This window comes from Stylophora pistillata, chromosome 1 (genome assembly GCF_964205215.1).
Source record: "Stylophora pistillata chromosome 1, jaStyPist1.2, whole genome shotgun sequence".
Classification (NCBI taxonomy): Eukaryota; Metazoa; Cnidaria; class Anthozoa; order Scleractinia; family Pocilloporidae; genus Stylophora; species Stylophora pistillata.
The window spans coordinates 52024492-52043310 of record NC_142519.1 but is presented as its reverse complement, the minus strand read 5'-3'; the positions used below and the strand labels follow the sequence as shown (position 1 = coordinate 52043310).

Genomic DNA, 18819 nt, shown 5'->3' with positions numbered 1-18819 from the left:
TCCTCTCCACGCTGGCATCCAGACTGCAAAGAAAACAAGAAAGCGCCATCAAATCTACATTTGTCGTACATAAGGTTAAGAACAAAGTTCCTTTAATAAGCAAGTACCGGTCTTGATACCAAACATAGGCAATCGCCTCGAATCGTATGAAATCATGAATAAACCTACTCAAGGGAACTCATTTCAGCGATAACGGTATAAGTTAAGCTGTCGTTCGATTTGCTGATTTGCTTTCAGCAGTTTCTCCAACTTCACTTTTTTTTTGCCGCCGGTTTTTCCCTCGCCAATTTTTCCCATTACTCAATGTTCAACAGAACGAGATAAAAAAAAAAAAAAACGTGACTGCTATGCAGTACTTTTCCTGGGAAAATTTCGATCCGATTGTCATTGATGCCAGGAGGTCCTGTCTTCCCATTGGTTCGCTGTTTCAGGAGATTATCTCTTGGTTTGGCGCTATTTGTTTACAAACCTTTAGGAACTAAAATCTCGCATGTGGTTTTGAGAGGAATAAATACACTTTGAGCGAATTTATAGGTTATGTAGATTTGACCGATTTTCCTGAATTCTCGCCAAAACATTACAGGGATAAGGACAAACGAATGTGTGACAGAAAATTTTAATATCTGAAATAATTTTTACGTGGTTCATTCATGCAACACGTTTCGCATATTTTACGCTACTCTAACTTTAGATGCAGATATCTAGAGTTTATAATCTCTTGATTGCGGCCTATCAGGACGCCTTTGACTGGTTACTTGAGAATGTGGGTTTTGGTGATCTGCTTTAAATCAAGTCAAACGTTTCCTTATATCCTCCCACACGTGAATTCACTGTCGGATGAATAGAACTTTATCAAACTGTAACATTTCTACATCGACCATCACCTCCGTACAATCCGCCAGAATACTACTTCGTCATTGTTACATTTATATCCAGAATTAGGGGCGGGCGATCAGATCAAATGAGAAAACTTGGGATTATTATGGCAGTTTGTTGAGGCACTGGAAATTTTCATTAAAAAAAATCCACTCATGACCTCTTAGCTGATAGATGTACATCTAACATCGATATGCATATTCTCGATACTGTCTTGAGGAGAATTTGTTTAATAATTGAGGGCTTCTGAATTTGGCGATTATTTCCTTTATTCTGGTGACCTTACTGTTTGATTCAGGGGTGATATGGTAAGGAGAAATTAGATGCTAGTAACTCTTAGGAGTCAAAGAGCTAAGGAACATGGGGGGAGGGGGTAAGGAGAAATTAGATGCTAGTAACTCTTAGGGGTCAAAGAGTTGAGGAACATGGGGGGAGGGGGTAAGGAGAAATCAGATGCTAGTAATTCTTAGGAGTCAATGGGTTTATGGGTTAATGGATAGTTATTTAGAATAAATCACAATTTTTTTTAAAATTTTATTTATTTAGGCAGACATGCTTGACAATATACAGTGACTTCATTGGATAGTTGACAGTTTACCAACATAGGTTTGACTGATACATATCACTCAGTTGATGTTCGTCTTCCTGTCTTACTGTATTACGTCAGTAACACCCTTTTTATCTTTCAATTTGTTCGAGCTTCTGCAAAATTTACTTAGGAGTAGAGAGAGAAAAAAATCCAAATGAATAAATATGTGAGCCAGATACACATGCATCATCTGACCTGAGCACTTAGTACATGCGTGTCGTGGGGTAAATAAAATTATGGCATAACATTGTCAAGTAATGCAGCCATCTACTAATTACTTAAGATCTTGCATTTTTTTTTTTTGAGCAAATCATGAGTAAGATATCGATAGCAACTTGAAATTGGATAAATACAACTCAAGGCCTTGCATTGTTAAACTACACAACCTTCTGCTAAACATCGTGGAAGTTTTAATTGCGATGAAATAAATCATGAGTAAGATATCATTAGTAAATTTAGACTGAATAAATATGATTCATGGATTTAAGCATTGTAATACAACACAGCCATCTACTAAACATATCAGATATTACCATTGTGATGACAAAATCATAACTAAGATAACTTCAGGTTGAATAAGTATGATTCATGGCTTAGCATTGCTATACAACACAGCCTGTTACTGAATGCTTACAGTAGGTAAGATACTGATGGTGACTTCAAATTGAATAAATGCAATTTATGGCTTAGCATTGCTAGACAAGCCATCTACAAAATATATCACAAGACCTTAAGATTGAATAAAACAAATCATAAGTAAGATAGCAATATATGGTAACTGATTTAAATTGAATAATTATGATTCATGGCCTAGCAATGTAATACAACACAGCCATCTACTGATATCAGCGTTAGATTGTATAAATATGATTTATGGCTTAGTAATGCCAAAAAACACAGCAGTGTACTTAAAATCTTACCATTTTTAACAACTGACATGTAAATAAGGGGTGAAAGTAATCTTTTCCCTAGCAGCCTATTAAGTTTGCCTGCTGCTCAGATCAGACCCTATATATTAAACAACTCCATATGCTGCTAATTCTTCTACACTTAGCACTAACTGAACTAAAATTCAAAGGTTAACTATTAATCAAGGAAAAACCCTTAGAGATTAATGTTATGGGTAACTTTATCTGCCGGTCTTTTGGAATGACCTCTTATATTGATAACCATACGGCAACTGTATTTTGATGCTATTTAGGAAAACTACTGCAGGTAACTACTTAATCAATTCCAAATTAAATTTGTTTCACAAAGAACGCACTCCTCTGAGAATACAGTGTTATTGATTACACACTCGTTTCTTTTATGCCATCGATCGCTTCGTAAAACTGATCAAGGTCGCTGTCATCGTCAAACGTGGCCAGCGGTGCTCTTGGAGACTCTCGCCCTGAGGCTGCTGGGAGATTTTCATCTGCTTTGTGTTTATCTGTTGCATAATAACATGACACAAGGCAAAAAGAAGACATTCAGTAACTTGCCCTGCATTAAATACTTACACTCTGCTCAGACTAATTCATAGCGAGATTTTTATGTAAAGTGGGGCACCGTAGTACAACGCAAACCTCGCAAAAGCGCTTCCCGAGAACACTATCTTGTCGCTTTGTGGAAAGAAAAACAGTTCCAAGCCTTTCCAATGAGAAAAAAAGTTATTTCACTATTCGAGTAAACCGCTCAATGTAGTTCAGCTGGGTAACGAAAGTGACGAGATTCTAGAAACAAACAATTTGTTTAAGGAATAGCGAGGAGATGTTGTTCACTACTAGTCCTCCAAATTGATGAAAGATATCTCCATGCAACAGAGTTCTTTTATTTTTTTCAAAGGAAGCGGAGGCTAGAGCTGGTATACATACCCTTATTCGCGATAAAATGCTCGTCTTCCCCAGCTTCCTCGTCTATGCCATCTTCATCTTGCTTCTCAGATTCTTCGAAGTCCTTTTTTGGTTCTTCGTCTTGTTTGTCAGGCTCATCTTCAATCTTATCTTCAACGTGTCCTTTGGATTCTTTGCAGTCGTTTTTCGATTCTTCTTCTTGTTTGTCAGGCTCATCTTCCATGTCATCCTCATGTTGTTCTTCAGATTCTTCTTCTCGTTTTTCAGGTTCGTCTCTCTGCTCTGTTTGGCCTTCTTGGTCATTCTCTGGTTTTTCATCCTGTTCAGTCTCATCTCTCTCTCCAGGCTCTTCACGATCGGTCTGCTCTACGTTTTGCTCATGCTCACTTTGATCTTTCGATTCGTCATCACTGTCATCGCTGTCATCACTCTCTGCCTCTCGATGGATTAGAACTGAAAAGAGAAAAGTTATAAAATAGAAAGTGCTCTGTACTACAACTGCTACATCCTATGAGCTTTCTCTTGACAGTATTTATTAAAACAATAACTTTGATGGCAGCTCTTCCAAAAAAAACAAATCAAGGTAGCAACTTTCATAAAGTAGTTTCTCCCATAAACATCAGCGGCATTTCTTCTGAACTTTACCGGGTAACCTTGGCATTTAAATAAGGCCGACGGCTATTAACGGGATTTAATTTCCGGTCATTTTAAATGTTTTTTTCTTCGCCCATCCTGGCCTCCGACTGCAAGGGTTAGTTGGTTCAGAAGGCATGAATTTTTCACTCTCTTACCGAAACTAAAGGGCGGAACTTCTATTTACACCTCGATCGATCGACTTTACCCCCATGTTTACTTGAGCGGAATAAATGTTTCATACCTTCTTCGATGACTCGCATTTCCATGCCCTCATCTTGGCCTTTGGAAAACAGTTATAATATTAATCAAGCGTGTTCAAATGGCATTTACCTTCATGATTGTAAAATCAGTGAGCTGATCGGTGTGTCATATGTAAAGCAATAGTCAGCGTCGCCGAAGATAGTATTTTTAAGAAAATCATGCAGAAGTGCAATCACCAGAAGGTTATCGCGTTGCAATGAAACTTAGTCAGATTTCAAGAACTAATGAAATTTGGTGAAACAACCTTGCACGACAAATTCTAAAATCAATTAAAGCTGACATCACAGAGGCCACTCTTAAATATGCAAATCCGCTCAGCAGGACTCTGGTGATGACTTCCCTTCATGCAGGTTGTCTTGATATACCCTCAACCGGGAAAAATCAAACTAATCAAAATTAACCCTAGGCATTGCTCAAAGGTTGTTCGGAAGACAGAGGTTGTACAAAAAATTACTTGATCTAATGTCAATGTTAAGTATATTTTGACGTAAACTTCAGTAGAACAGGTTTGTTTAGAGAAACCGCGTCTTCAACGCACGACAAAATGATGATAGTCATTATTTCCGAAAAACATGGTTTTCGATAAATGTACCTTCATTGTTTTGATTTCGCCCGGACTTTTCTATCAAATAGACCAAGAACTGTTGGAATTTAGGACTCAGAATACGTCGTACCTAGATGAAAGGCATTAAGAACAAAAATAGACAGTCAAAGACTGTATGTGACCTCTGGTGAAACACAATTTTAATAGCATTAAAAAAGCCAGAGGTTTTATAGTGGCTCTAGCACGTAGAGTTGCAGAATATTTGTCTCACATGCTAAACAGAAACCCTGCCTCATCCCACATAGTGATAAGTACCCTGTTCCACAAGAGAAAGATGATTCAGGAATATATTCTCCAATTGACATTGAACCAGTACTTAAAAAAGTAGTAACAAATAATAGTATTAAAATAATAATAATAATAATAATAATAATAATAATAATAATAATAATGCTAACAATGTTAATATAACAATAATTTAAAGGGGCTAGCTCGAAAGACTCATGGTTTCCAATCCTCTGGACTCCAACATGCCTCTTTTTAATTCGCTTGTCAATTATGAATAATTTTCCTATTTTATTGCAATTCCATATTTTGAGGTTTTTTTTTTTCATGCGTAAAAAGTATTCGATCGTTCCGCGACCCAAAATAATCCGCAACTCCGCTGATCCACCGTTCTATTGTTTCTCAGTTCCTCCGTTCCATCATTCTTTTGAAGAACTGAGGGTATCGTATTTCGCAGCTTGCTCGCTTCGCAAATTTAGCAGCTCTTTTCGGCTTAAGTGGCTGATTCAAACTTCAAAATCCACCTCTTCTCAAAGCAAAAAATCCTCAGAGTGTTCATTATGTACAGATCACATCTATTGAGATATTCCCGCAGAAAAAGTTTGATATAAATTTAGCGTCCGTGGATGCCCCTGTAAAAGTATTTTGAGTTGTTTATCGTCAAAAGGTGATACGTTTATGCTGCGTTTTGTTTTTGCGAGGGTTTTTTTCTACAGGAAGGTTTTTTTCTTTTGAAAGATCAAGGACAATCCGAAAATATTCAAATATCAAATACCGCTAAATTTCCTTCGTGCTAAGCGAAATTTTTTTGCTTCAACTGGTTCATTTCACATTCTTCACGGCATGGAACAAATATTTATGAAAGTATCCTCTAAATTTCAGCTTATCAACGATATGAAGGTTGCGAGTTAGTACCTGTTTTGTTGATAAAGTGTAGAGAATGGGATTGATGGCAGAGTTAACCGGTAGAACAAAGACTGCGATCCAAACTGCCAGGTCACCAGGTGTACGGAAGGATTTTTCCAAGAGAGACCTCAATCCAATTACCACAATAGGCAGCCAGCAGACACAGTCGGTAAGAACAATGAAGAACACTCTTTTGGCGAGCGAGGCCTCCCTCCTCAGATCGGCTGCCCTTTGCTTGGCTTTCATTTTCCTCTCTCTTTCGGTCCCTTGCTGAGCCAGGCGCCGGTTTGATGTGCAGGATTTGTAGATAATCATGGAATAGGCCACAATGACGAAAAACACAAGAGTAAAGTTTAAACCAACAAACATGGCAACAGAGTACTCCCAGCCTGAGGGCTTATCAGCAGAAAGTTGCAATGGGAGACATACAACTGATCTGCCATAAAAGTGGTGACCTTGTTGGCGACTACCAAAGTAGTCGATGCCCACCGTGGGAATAAATGCAATTAACCCACCAACAATCCAGATAGGAAAACACAGAAGGTGCGTAACCTTGATTGTAAGGGACTTTCCACGATAGGGGAACAGAATATTCTTAACCCGGTCGGCGGATATCAAACAAATCGTCATAACAGACACCTCACTTGACAACACGGCAATGGCACCTGTTATCTGACATGACAAACTTGAACGCCAGTTATAGTCATGCAAGAAATACTTCCCTGCCCAAATGGCATCCATTACACCTATTATGATAAGGTAGATACCCATCAGTCCATCAGACCCTGCCAAATGTATCAACATGATAGACTGTATCTTATTCTTCTCCTTTGTCTCCTTAAACACCAACCGCCACACGATGACAAACACAGCACCAACTAACGACATAATTCCGACCACCCAGAGACATATCCTAGGGGCTTGATCTCTGAACATAGTTTCACAACTGGCGAAGCTGTCGACATAAGCAAAGTCGCAATCTGCGTCCTCCTTCGTCAAATGGCAACACATCAGGTTGGTGTCTACAGTCCTACGTTTCATAAAAAGAGTTGGCATGAGTCACAAAAGGGGAAGAAAATAGAAAATTTTGAATTTGAATTTACGACAATGAAAGGATCATATAAATACTCTACATGTTGCTTTAATGTATAAAGATAAATAAAATTTCTCAATTGGACATTTCCAGACGTCGAGAATATTTCACTGACTTACGCTGTTATTAAATATTTCATGTTCGAGAAGAAACCGGCCGGTAGTTCTCGCATTTCGTTGTAATGGAAGTAACTGCAAATAAAAGAAAAGCGATTCAATTTCACATCACTCGCTAATTTATAATGATGCTGCTGTCTTAAGGCTAAGTATTTTGAATCTTTTGGGTTCTCTTCTTTTTGTAGCTCCACCTAGTTCTCACACCCTGCTAAAAATTCAATGAAGAACGACTTTTTTTCAAGACTGCGTGAGAGGTGGCACATCGACCGAAAAATGACTATCCTCATATTTCAGTCAGAGATGCCTTATAGTGAACTTAGAAACTTGGTAAGGTTTTATCCCAGACTTGCTTCTTTATCCTAGAAAATTCACGAAAACTGAAACGAGCGTCAGTAGCCGTAAAGTGGAGGAAATCAGTGCTCCGAGTAGAGGCAAATCAACTTTGCTCGTGAAAAGCGCAAAAGAAAGCAAGCTCGTATCAGTTTGACAAATTTGTATATATATAGGAGGGATTGAGGTATGGCTTAAGTCTAAAACGGGACCGTTTCATTTAATTTTGACATCACGGAAAGCTTTCAAAAATCCCCGATATTTCAAAATCCAACGGAAGCACGAGGGAAAAAGTTGCAAGGACATGTATTTTCAAACAAAAAAAGCTCAGGGAGAAAATAAACTATTAATGAAAATACCTGGAGCTTGAAGGTTATAACAACTTACTATATGGTAGGACAGTCTTGAGGTAAATCCGAGCATTCTGATTAGTTCTTACTTGGTCTGGATCTTGCCAAACGGACCATTTCCACGGACGCTGTCATTAACCGTATATTTTGGTTCGCGAAAGCCGAGAAATTAAAACTAAAGAAGTTTTCCCGAACGTCATGATAAAATACTTAGTGACATCGCTTACTTGAGCTGTATTGGGAAATATTGGCCCTCGGTATTTTTGTACGGACCTCGCTGCAATCACTCCATACTACTACGATTTTGGGCCAATAATAGGTACGGCCCTCGCGCTTGGTTAATAAGAAGTAATTCTTTGCGCCAACTGCTCAATTGTGTTCCTTTCCACAGCCTCTGTAATTGAGAAGGCAAACCACAAATTTAAAGAAAATCCGGAAGAACATGCCGCGCCATTTTGGCAGTTTGACTAGACCGCCGCTTTGCAGCATTTTGGAAATCCTTCTCGAAATGATCATTTTAACAATGAAAACCTGAGAAAAGGGTTAGCTAGAAGATTCATCTCAAAAGTGCTTTACTAATTCTGCGATAAGGCCTGCGCGTTTTTCCTTTAGCATGGCTGGATAGCTCTTCTAGAATGCATGGCATTTTTGTGACCCTTTCCTTCATCCAATGCCTCAAAAACAGTGATGCCCGGAACTGGTGATATAGTCTGATTGCTGGAAAGTGTGTTAATAATTGCCGCTCAATCTAAAATTAAAAGTATTTCGGCCTCAACATCGGTATTGCCGACAGTCTTTAAATGTTCAGAAATGACTTTACGGAACGACATTAGCTCAACATCGGTATATCAAAAGAATTACCTTTTTCTCAACTTAGTTGGTTTAATTTGAGAACAGTTTCGAGCCCAACCAATCTCCATGAGTTTTGTAACCAGTACTTTCACTTTAGGAAGAACGTGCTTAACTCAGCTAAGATTCTTTTGTTTGTGGTAGTGATTTCAAATCTCACATTTTTTATATTGTTTATCATACATTTGTCCTCAGGTCTATTTCACCCTATCTATTTTATTCTGTTTCCAGCTACATACTTGGTATTCTTCTGCTTTTCCAATCATTTCGTACTTTGTCTCTATTTCGCTCTTGCTCTGACCTTTGATCCTTTCCTTATCCTTTTTTCTTTAGCTATTTGTTGGTTTTGTGTTCTGCTTATTAGCTCTTTTAAGTAATGTTCCTATTACATTCAACTCTACATGAGATCCCCTCTGCTAAGTTAACAAGTTTCACAGCAATGACTAACTGATAAGAACAATTATCATATAAACAAGTTTGTTAAAAGACGCTATTTAAGAATTATTCACCGAAGTGGAGGTGTTTAGGGATGGATACTTTACTGAGCCGCGAAGTGGCGAGGTAAATATCCACCGCTAACCACCGACACTGAGGTGAATAAAGGCTGATAGTTTCTAAAGAAACTGTTTGGGGCTGCGTCGGTGGGGGTAACGAAATAATTTCAATATATCAACAAAGTTGAAATGGTAAATTGGCCACCGTTACGATTATAAAAGCTGACGTTTCGAGCGTTAGCCTCATGGCGAACAATTCGATACAGTCAGCGGTTGTCATTGCTGACGCGCAAGTTGTCAGCGATCATCACCACGGGCTCCCACGGCGTGGTTTTTATCAGCGGTTGACACGATGGGCACAGATGGGCTCATAAGTTTCGCCAGCACTAAAATGGCGGAGCCAAGTAGGAAAAGGCCCGTAAGTGGTTACTTCAAGCAGTTGTCACAGGTCACAAGTGATTTTTTAGAGCCAACACGAAGGAGAAGAAAACACAACAGTCGGGGAGCATATTTTAAAGTCGAACGAGTTATTTCGAGGCGGTCACTGGATCACGAAGTATGAAAAACTCCTCTTATATGTCCAGAGTTCGAGAAGCTTTTATTATAAGCTTACTTCAGAAGAGAGATTGTGATCTGATATTCAAAGAACATTTTAGTTTTGTAGTATAAGGAATCATTTTTTTTTTCGCAGATCGAGTATCTTATAAAGTGGGATGGGTACAGCTATTACAGCTGCAGCTGGGAAAACGAAGATAACCTTACGATCGATCTTGTGCGGTAAATTCAGTTCGAATGATCAGACAGCATTGCGATTATTTACTAATATGATTTTTTTTTGATAAAATAAAATCCAGGAGATTTTCTATTTCTACATCTGTTCATTGAATTCCTTCGGGTTTTTATTTTTTTTACAAAGAAGTTTGTTCATCTGAGGGTATAATGCACTATATCGATAGAAGGACAATGGTTATGAAATTAATTTATGTTCGTGAACTGTAAGGGGGTTCAATGTACGTCCACCTTTTGTGGTATTTTTGATGAGATACTAAATAATTTGCATCAAGCCAAAACAAAAAAGCTTACACTGCCATGTTTTTATTCAGGACATTTGAAAGACCAGTGATCCCACAAGCTCGCCTGCAGGAAAATATAGATTTTCTACTCCTTGCAATTACATCTAAATTAAAAAGTAAATCGAGAGGACCATCAACCCTGTTTTTTCACCATGACTGTTACCGGTTCCTATTTCAGGGGAAAGGTCGAGCGAACAAAGATGGCAAATCTACTATGCTAGAGAAGCAGGACTTTGACCAATGCAGTTTTGACAATTTATGGGATCAGTGCTTAGACAAAAATGGAGATGGTGTTAGGATTAAATTTCTATAAAACTGCAACTGAATTTGTCATGGTCACCAAAAATTACTGCTGTTAAGAATGGTACTCTTGTAAACCCTCCAAGGATGCCCCTTGAGAAACTCACCATTGAATTTATACGCCAGCCATTTTCTATACTTATTGCTTGAGAGTATTTTTGATAGGCAGTGGAGGTTTCACTCAAGATTTTTGCCTATTGAGTACATAGTAATATTGTAAATGATAACTAGGTCATTTCAGCTTGAAATATAGTTGCCCCTCTTATCTTGTCACTATAGACTTTTCTTAAATATTCAAAATGCTGGTTTGAAATTTAGAAACAGAATGGGACTTAAACAATATCTTCATATCCAGGCCAAATGCTATATGCTATGCAACTTTTATAATCTGCATTTAATGGCAATGTCATTTCTTATTAAATAGAGGCTGACTGGTTTTCTTTGTCAGTAATGCCCTTCAATAATTGTACAAGCTGGTGTTTTGTTTTCTTAGAAATGTTTTTGATTCCTCGTTTCTTTAGTTCGTCCTTAAGCTGAGGCACTCTCATTTTTGTAAAGTCAACTGGGCTCAAATGCCCAGTAGATTGAGTTTGAGATGCAAGAGCACTTTGGCCAACATGCAGATCAGATTGAGATGGAGTAGTAACTTCTGGGGGTGAATTTTTTTTTCTTTTTCGGAATATCTCCTCCTCCCAGTACTCTGTTTTGTGTTTCTGATAGCATCTGGGCTCCCGTTCCCTTTTTCGTAGATGCCATTGACGTGACTCTTGACGGAGAACATCACCAACCGAGTCCCACTTGTTTGATTTCCTCAAAACAATGGACCTTGCAACATCATTGTTTTTTTCTACTCCTTGCCCTGTGAATAGTTTGACTGCTTTGTACATTTGAAAAAACCATGGGATGTGGGAAACCATTATATGCATGTATGGGGTAACTCTTTTTCGTTCATAACCTTCCTTCAATCCTGCAAGAGAGATAAAATCATTCACCCATTGTTTTGCTTTCAACCAAAACTCTGTGGGGCTGGTATTTGGTTGCCAGTTACTGAGACTTTTGTACAGGGCTGCAAAGGTCACCCATATTTTTATGATCTTTTCAGCGGTTTCAGGCCTCAAGAAATCAGTCATTTTCTCTGGAAGGTGATACAGCAGTGCTTTCTTATCGTTTCCCATGAGACTTGTCCAGTCGTGAACAGACCTTTCTTTGCCATCGGCAATCTTTTTTTTCTAAACATTGAAAGATACTCCACAAGACCTTATGCTGTTAATCAACTTATCTAGGTGTGCCTGTTTGTTGCTGGTGTTTAGAATACTCTCCTCGATATCCCAATCAATAACTTCTGTTATTAAATTGGAAGTTAACACATCAGTTATTCTTAAAAGGAGGTGAAGTTCATCAACAATAATATGGTCCAACTCAATGTGCAGAAAGGGTTCCTTACAGCAGCCATAATTATCCTTTGATTTTTTTGACATTTCTCTCATTTCCTGTAAAGACCTTGCTAGTGGCTTTGAATTGAAATAAGTGAAATGTTCATCTGTTTTCCATCTGTCATCTTTGTGGATCTTACTCCATGCACATGCGTAGTTAGCTGTTGCTCCATTTAAACCTAACATGATAAGAATGAATTTGTAGTCACCACCAAGGAAAAATTCTGTTTTGATTTCAGTATGGCCAATAGTAACCTTAGCTTCTGTAATCATACTGTTAATTTCACTAAAAATGCTTCCAAAGGACTCTTTGAGAGAGGTATAGTCTTCTTTCCCATTAAGGATAGCAAGAGTTCTGTTTCCTTTGGCTGTCATAACTTGATCACCTGTCTGTAAAATTGAAAAGGACAAAATTACAAAGCTGGAATTCCGGGTCATACGAGCCCCATCACCATTTATTTTGATTTGGATTTTTTCAGTTGCTGGGTTTTCTTTCAGGTACTCTTCTACATGCTCCTTGATAAGCTCCTTAACAGCACTAACTTTTGCCCCAAGTGCTTTTCCTGGTAGGCTGTCTATGTGGCATAGCTTATTTAAATTAGCTCTGCATTGCTGAATCAGATATGACTTTGGAAGCCCATCTGTGACCATAGTAAGTTCATGGAAAAAAGAATCACCCACACAAAACTTGTCCAAGAGGAAGAGTATTTCTTCTACTTGCTTTTTTTCTTCCTCAGAGAGGGAATTGTACTTCAGGGTGGTTTCTTGCTCATTTGGTCCTGCCAAATCACAATGCAAAATTTTCTTACTGGATAAGGTGTGTTTTACACCTGAGTTACTCTCCTTTACCAAAATGCTTTCAATGTCTAATTCAAAATATTTGCTGAACCAAAGAGCAGTTTCAGCCCTAGTGAGAAAGTTTTTTAATGTTCTTGCTTTGTTTTGACTGGAAGAAACTGGCTTCCCTTTGTATTCAGCGTTAATAGATAATTTTTCCAGATAAACCAAATAGTCTTCCAATTGCTTATTTGTGCTTTGTAGGTGACTAATAACTCTATCCTTCTCCTCAATAGTCTGAGTCATTTCTTTGAATAACTCCTCTTTTTCCTGTTCAATGTTCTTGTGTTTAGTTCTCCAGCCATTGATTTCGCTCTCCAATGTAATTATTTTCCTGTGGAGATCCTGAGAGGATTTTACCTGGCCCTCAAAAATGTGGAACTTCTTGACCCTGTCATTTAAGGCCTCTCTTGCTCTACCTTTTGTTGTCCTGTAGAGATTTGCCACTGAACCAGCTCTTTTGGCCAATGATTGGTTCATCTCATGTCTCTTGGTGGTGTCCTCAGTGAAGAACAATGCATGGTCCCTAACTGCCCCTTCTAACAGAGCAACATAATCTGACACAAGCTGTAGGCCGGGCGAACCTTGTGAGGTTTTCTCAGAGGTGTCCTCGGTAATTATTTTGTGCCATTCCCTTAGCAATGGATAGGGTATTTCCAGGGCGAGTATTGGTTTCGTCTCCAACGCTTTAGCCGCATATCTAAGTTCCGGTTCAATGAACTTAACTTCTCTTGCATATTCATGATCACAACCTTTTGTTTCGTCCGACATTTTAAAGAAACTCGCGAAAATCTATTGTTTTGCAACTCAGAAAACAGGAGGAGAGGTTACGTAGCTAGAAGAGACTTTTCAAAATGGTGGACGAAATGAGGCTGAATTCAGCATGGTTGCACGAAGGGTGTCTGAGCGAGCGCGTGAAAGTGACAGCTGTGGATGAATTCACCTAGTTTGAGAGGAAGATTTTAACCCTTTTTTAGGGGCGTTAGGAACCGTCAATTCCAGCTTTTAGGGGACGTTTTCAGCATAGAACTCGACTTTTGCCTTCGAACAAGACATTCCGATCTGGGGACATCTTACATGAGCAACAGAGAACTTATCTCAAACGTTTTACGGTGCCACGTTCGGACAAATTTAACGGAAATTAGAGGAGAAGTATGGCAGATTTTCTCAGGAACAGTAGAAAATCTCAAAAGCGTTGGGAACCGTCCATTCATCAACTCTTTGCGAACAATATTGCTCAAAGGCAAGGGGACATGTTCTTCTTTTAAATTAGATTTGGGGACCTGAAAAAAGTTTTAGTTATAAATTATGAAAGCAAGGGTTTGACTACGGTAAGACCAGTTTTCACTGTTTCCTCTGTAATTTCATACGCGCGGAAACATAATGCAAGTCCACAGAGTAACACGATTCGCATGCGCGACGGCCATGATGTATCAAATTGTTCGCCATGCTTTCGCTCCGACGAAGGGCTAACGCTCGAAACGTCAGCTTTTATAATCGTAACGGTAGCAAATTTACCATTTCAACTTTGTTGATATATTCAAATTATGCTGAGGTGAATAGCTTTTTAGTACATACTAAAACAGTGAGATAATATACACCACCAAAATTAATCTCAGGCATTTCTTCCCTTGTCATGGATGCAAAACGGGACGCCATTTTTTCCCGAGTTGCTGGGAGGTAACTAGCAAAGGATATTCGGGGTTTGACTAGCCAATCAGAGCGCGCCTTCGACGCTATCCACTGTTTTAGTATATACTAATCATCGATATTCGTGATGGGAACAAGATTGAAATAATTTCAGCTTTGCGTGACAAATGCTTGAGTACGTCACATCTACACACAGATTGCTTCCCGTCTTCAACGTATTCGGCAGAGAACATTTAAACTGCCGTTATAAATGATTGGATTGTCCTCTTTTAAGTCCACAATGAAGCTCAAGTTTACCCCAGAACGTTCTTAGGACTTATAGGTGTTCGAATACCCAAAGAAAAACAGACACCTTCCGCTCGCGTAAGGAATGTGTTATTGTAAACAATTCTGCCATGGGAAATGGATGAGAATTTGAAACGAAAGCAGAGATAAAAACCGGCAGTCTGCCGTGGTTAGCTATGCAAGGCTAGCTTACTGTATTGATCTCCTGATCGACCACGGTGCTAACTTCTAAAATGTGCTTGAATTCCGGATTTAACCACGGAGTGCCTAATTAGATTATGTCGTGACGTAAATCACGATGTTGCGATTTTCACAAAGTTCAACCTGGTTTTTCCGTGCGGAAGTGAAAAGCCCCAAATTAATTTTTATATCCTCAAAAACAGCACTATTTCCACTTATCATGAGCTTAACCTGAATCGATTCTGAGTCATACCGCATGTGTTACAAAATGCGATATTTGGAGTTTGAAATATCGATAATTTTTAAAAGCGTTCTGTGATGTCAGAATTAAATGAAACGGTCCCCTTTTAGACTTAAGCCATACCTCAATCCCTCTTATAAAAATTTGTCAAACTGATACGAGCTTGCTCTCTTTTGTGCTTTTCACGAGCAAAGTTCATTTGCCTCTACGCTGGGCACTGACTTCCGCCATGTTACGGCTACGGACGCTCGTTTCAGTTTTCGTGAATTTTCTAGGATCGGATAAAGAAGCAAGTCTGGGGAAAAAAATCCTTACCACGTTTCTGAATTCACTGTAAGTTATCTCTGGGCAGAATATGAAGGTTTTCAATTGTTCGATCATGTGCCTCATTTTTCGGTTTTAACTCGGTCAATTCAAACATTCGCACTTAACACCTTATGAGACTCCCTAAGATTTAGGGGGCTGGAAGGAACGGAATGGTATACCATTGTCAATGAACAATGTTGTCTCAATCTCGTCGTTAACCATTCAGTTAGGACCCTAAGTAATGGGAAAAATGGGCATTTTAAAAGACAAGATAGTAACCAACCAAGATCCCCTTCCCAACATAGTGACACTTATCTGAATAAGAATAATTTGTTACTGAGTACGTAAAACATGCCTAATATCTCGAAATATCCATGTATCCATGCAATGTTACAACTGTAATCTACTTGAGAGGGGACGTTTAATTGAAAGGAAGCCCTAATTTAGTTTTCCTAAAAGTTCTCGGTGGCCGGATCTGATTGGTTTTAGGATTATACTGAAAACTCGTGTGTGAATAACGGTATAAACGGTGCATTAATATACAAAGCCCATCCTTAGTTTTACACTCGTAGAGGTATCTATGGGCAACTCGAACAACGCAATTCTCAACTTGCATGATTAGGCTGACTGGATTACTTTTCCGCAAAGATGGGGAAGGGACGCTAATCTGAGAGTTATGGGCATTTTCTCTCTTGAAATTTGTAATTAAATCTCCGTGAAACTTAATCACGCGTACACCTTGAATAATAGCAGTTTGTTCATACTCACAGGAATCGAATACTTGGCGCGATATCTTTAAATTGCTCATTGCTCACTGTACGGATTTTGTTGGAATAAAAGCTCCTGTAAAATGACGATAGAATGAAAGGGTAACTCGTTAATGACAAACATGAAAACATTGATTTAGATTTTAAAAAAAGCATGATAACTGATTGTGAGAGAGCACGAGTAATAGCGAATGGCCACGAGTGACCATGAATGACCTCGAGTAACCCCAAGCGATCATGATTGACCACTAGTGACCATAAGTAACCACAAGTGACCACGGTGACCACGAGTAACTACGAGTAACTCCGAGTGACCATGTGCGACCGCGAATGACCACTACTTCCCATTAGTGACTCGTGTGATCGAGAGTAACTAGTAAGCAGTAACTAGAGGAAGGAAGGAAGGAGTGGTGTCATCTTTCTGCTTCCAGCCACGCGATAAAAGTTTTATGCGGTTTCAATCACTCGTCACTCTTCTTCGTCAACTTTTGATCTTTGCTGTTTTTGTGTTTTGTTTTCATCTTTTATTTTATATTGTAACATATTTTTGGTATTTATTGCTTGTTTTCTTTCCATTCATTTCCATAACTTCCTTCCTTCTGTCTTAGGATTCTGGGCGGAAACGGGCCCATCGCGTAACAATTTTTGAAAGCGAAGTAGCTCTGGGAACTACGCTTTCAATGAGGGAAGTGATACATTGTTTGCATATGTCAGTCTCCGTGAATGGTTTATCTACGTTGAAATCATAAGTTTTTGGATGAAGTCACCTGATGATAATGAGATTATGATGTCAGCCAGATATATAACTTCTTGGTCACCCTTGGTTGTTAGTGTTCAATTGTGGTCATTCGCTGTCAATCGTGGTCACTCGTGTGTAACTTTTGACACAACCTACTCAAATGACGGAGTTGCAGAACATGTCAGGGACTGCACTTTCACAAGACCCCAGGTTTGCAGTGCTTCACTAGCGTCGATTAAAAATGATAATGAGAAACAGAGACTTACATGGACTGCATGTTTGTTAAACCTTTAAAAACTCCACGCGGTATGTACTGAATATTGTTCTCATAAACAGCCCTTGAACGACAAAGAAGACAGATCATTATTACTTAAAGTACAGAAAACTCTAGAAGCCAACCTCCATTGCAAAAAAACCTTTTAATAGCTTTATCGACTCTTCCAGGTCTTATTAGAGAACTATCTTTATAAAATATGTGACACCAAAAAGTAGATTAAAAATAATTCACTCAGTGCTTAGGACTACTTAAAAAAATTAGTTAATGGTAGTTAGCGGTTGCCTCGCTTAATCCGAGTATGAGTACGTGCTGATTCATATATTGTAAAGAATTGCTACATCCTTTTAATAATTGTCTTTTTTTTCTGTCTTGTGACATCATGCCAATGAGATCAGAGTTGGCAGTTGCTATCTTGGATGTAATAGCAACTTCAAACTCAAGCAACGTCATACGTGACTTCCAAGGTGTCGGAATCTAAGCCAGCCAAGGCACACTAGTTTGAGTAATTCAACGAAACTTTAAGCAGAAGTGGGTGAAGGAATAAGTCTGCTCACTTTTTGTGTCACGCTACCGCAGATACAATTTAACTTACAATTTAGAATTACTTATTCCTCAAGTACATGTTCTTTTTTTTCGCAATCGCACATCCCCTAGCAGAAAAATTAAATTAACCAAATAATACGACAGCCGCTAGTGAACACTGATTACAGATGATCAGATATCTCCTGTAAGGTCAAGAATTTTTACTAGTGCAGCTAGGTATAATTTCCGTCCGCCATCTCATTCATATAAAATTGGTAGGTTTACTTACAGGTCTTTTAATTTGGACAGGCCTTGGAACTGATCCGGTGACAGGGTTACGAGGCTGTTTTTCTCCATGTATCTACGCGATAAATGAAATGCACGAGACGCTCTGTATCACTATTTAAATGTAAAGATAGTTTTAAATAACTGCTTGGGCTAAGAAACGTTCATCGTCGGATCTGGCTAAGATCATTCGTATCATTTATTCACTTCATATAAACGTTCTCCTTTTAAATTACTCGTGCCTTGTTCTTCAGCAAACTGTTTTACTGTTCATCAAAGTTGTCCGAAACTTCATTAAGAGCATCGCCAGACTGCTTTCACAGAGACGAAAACATTTTGATCACACCGCACTGTTTGTTCTGACAGCCGGTTAAATAATGGCTTAACAACGGTATATACCCGGGCTGCACATCGTCGTTAAGCCGATGTCAACTAGCTGTGATTAGTTATTTCTGCGATCGAACAAAAGCTAGTATTTACATTTCTTATTGAAATACGGATTTCGAAGCTTTTGAACACCCCTTGTTCCTTGAAAAAACCTGAAAATTATGGACTTTGTGTCCTGATTAACATTCCACGTTAAGTTCAGATTTTGAGATGAATCCCTACTATCTGGTAGACGTTTTTTCGAAGAGATTTTGAATAGCAATGAACTCAAATGTTTTGTGATAACTATTAACCCACTTGATTAACCGCGCTGTTTTTTCTTTGGTACGATTTTCAGCATCATTATCATTATCATATATCGCTTATAGCCTCATGG

At 38.7% G+C, this 18819-nt stretch overlaps 3 protein-coding genes across 4 annotated transcripts; 1 reads left to right on the top strand and 2 right to left on the bottom strand.

Annotated features, from left to right (window-relative positions):
- Positions 1-1396: 1396 nt before the first annotated feature.
- Positions 1397-18128, bottom strand: LOC148743018 (uncharacterized). Its single transcript, XM_088749459.1, has 9 exons — positions 18061-18128; positions 17239-17310; positions 16235-16309; positions 7142-7213; positions 5939-6959; positions 4787-4868; positions 4175-4213; positions 3319-3750; positions 1397-2894 (listed from the first exon to the last, which is right to left on the bottom strand). The coding sequence occupies exons 1-9, from the start codon at positions 18126-18128 to the stop codon at positions 2755-2757; spliced, it is 2001 nt and encodes a 666-aa protein (XP_088605585.1). The 3' UTR covers positions 1397-2754.
- LOC148743020 (uncharacterized) lies at positions 9421-10970 on the top strand. 2 transcript variants are annotated; one of them, XM_088762118.1, is made up of 3 exons: positions 9435-9717; positions 9853-9938; positions 10413-10970. In XM_088762118.1, exons 1-3 carry the CDS (start codon positions 9514-9516, stop codon positions 10453-10455), a joined length of 333 nt encoding a protein of 110 aa, XP_088618244.1. In that variant the 5' UTR covers positions 9435-9513; the 3' UTR covers positions 10456-10970. The 2 variants fall into 2 exon arrangements, with proteins under 2 accessions (XP_088618239.1, XP_088618244.1); XM_088762113.1 differs by lacking the exon at positions 9853-9938 and having other exon boundaries at positions 9421-9717.
- LOC148743019 (uncharacterized) lies at positions 11764-13819 on the bottom strand. The gene has a single exon (XM_088738553.1). It carries the CDS (start codon positions 13573-13575, stop codon positions 11764-11766), a length of 1812 nt encoding a protein of 603 aa, XP_088594679.1. The 5' UTR covers positions 13576-13819.
- Positions 18129-18819: the final 691 nt, after the last annotated feature.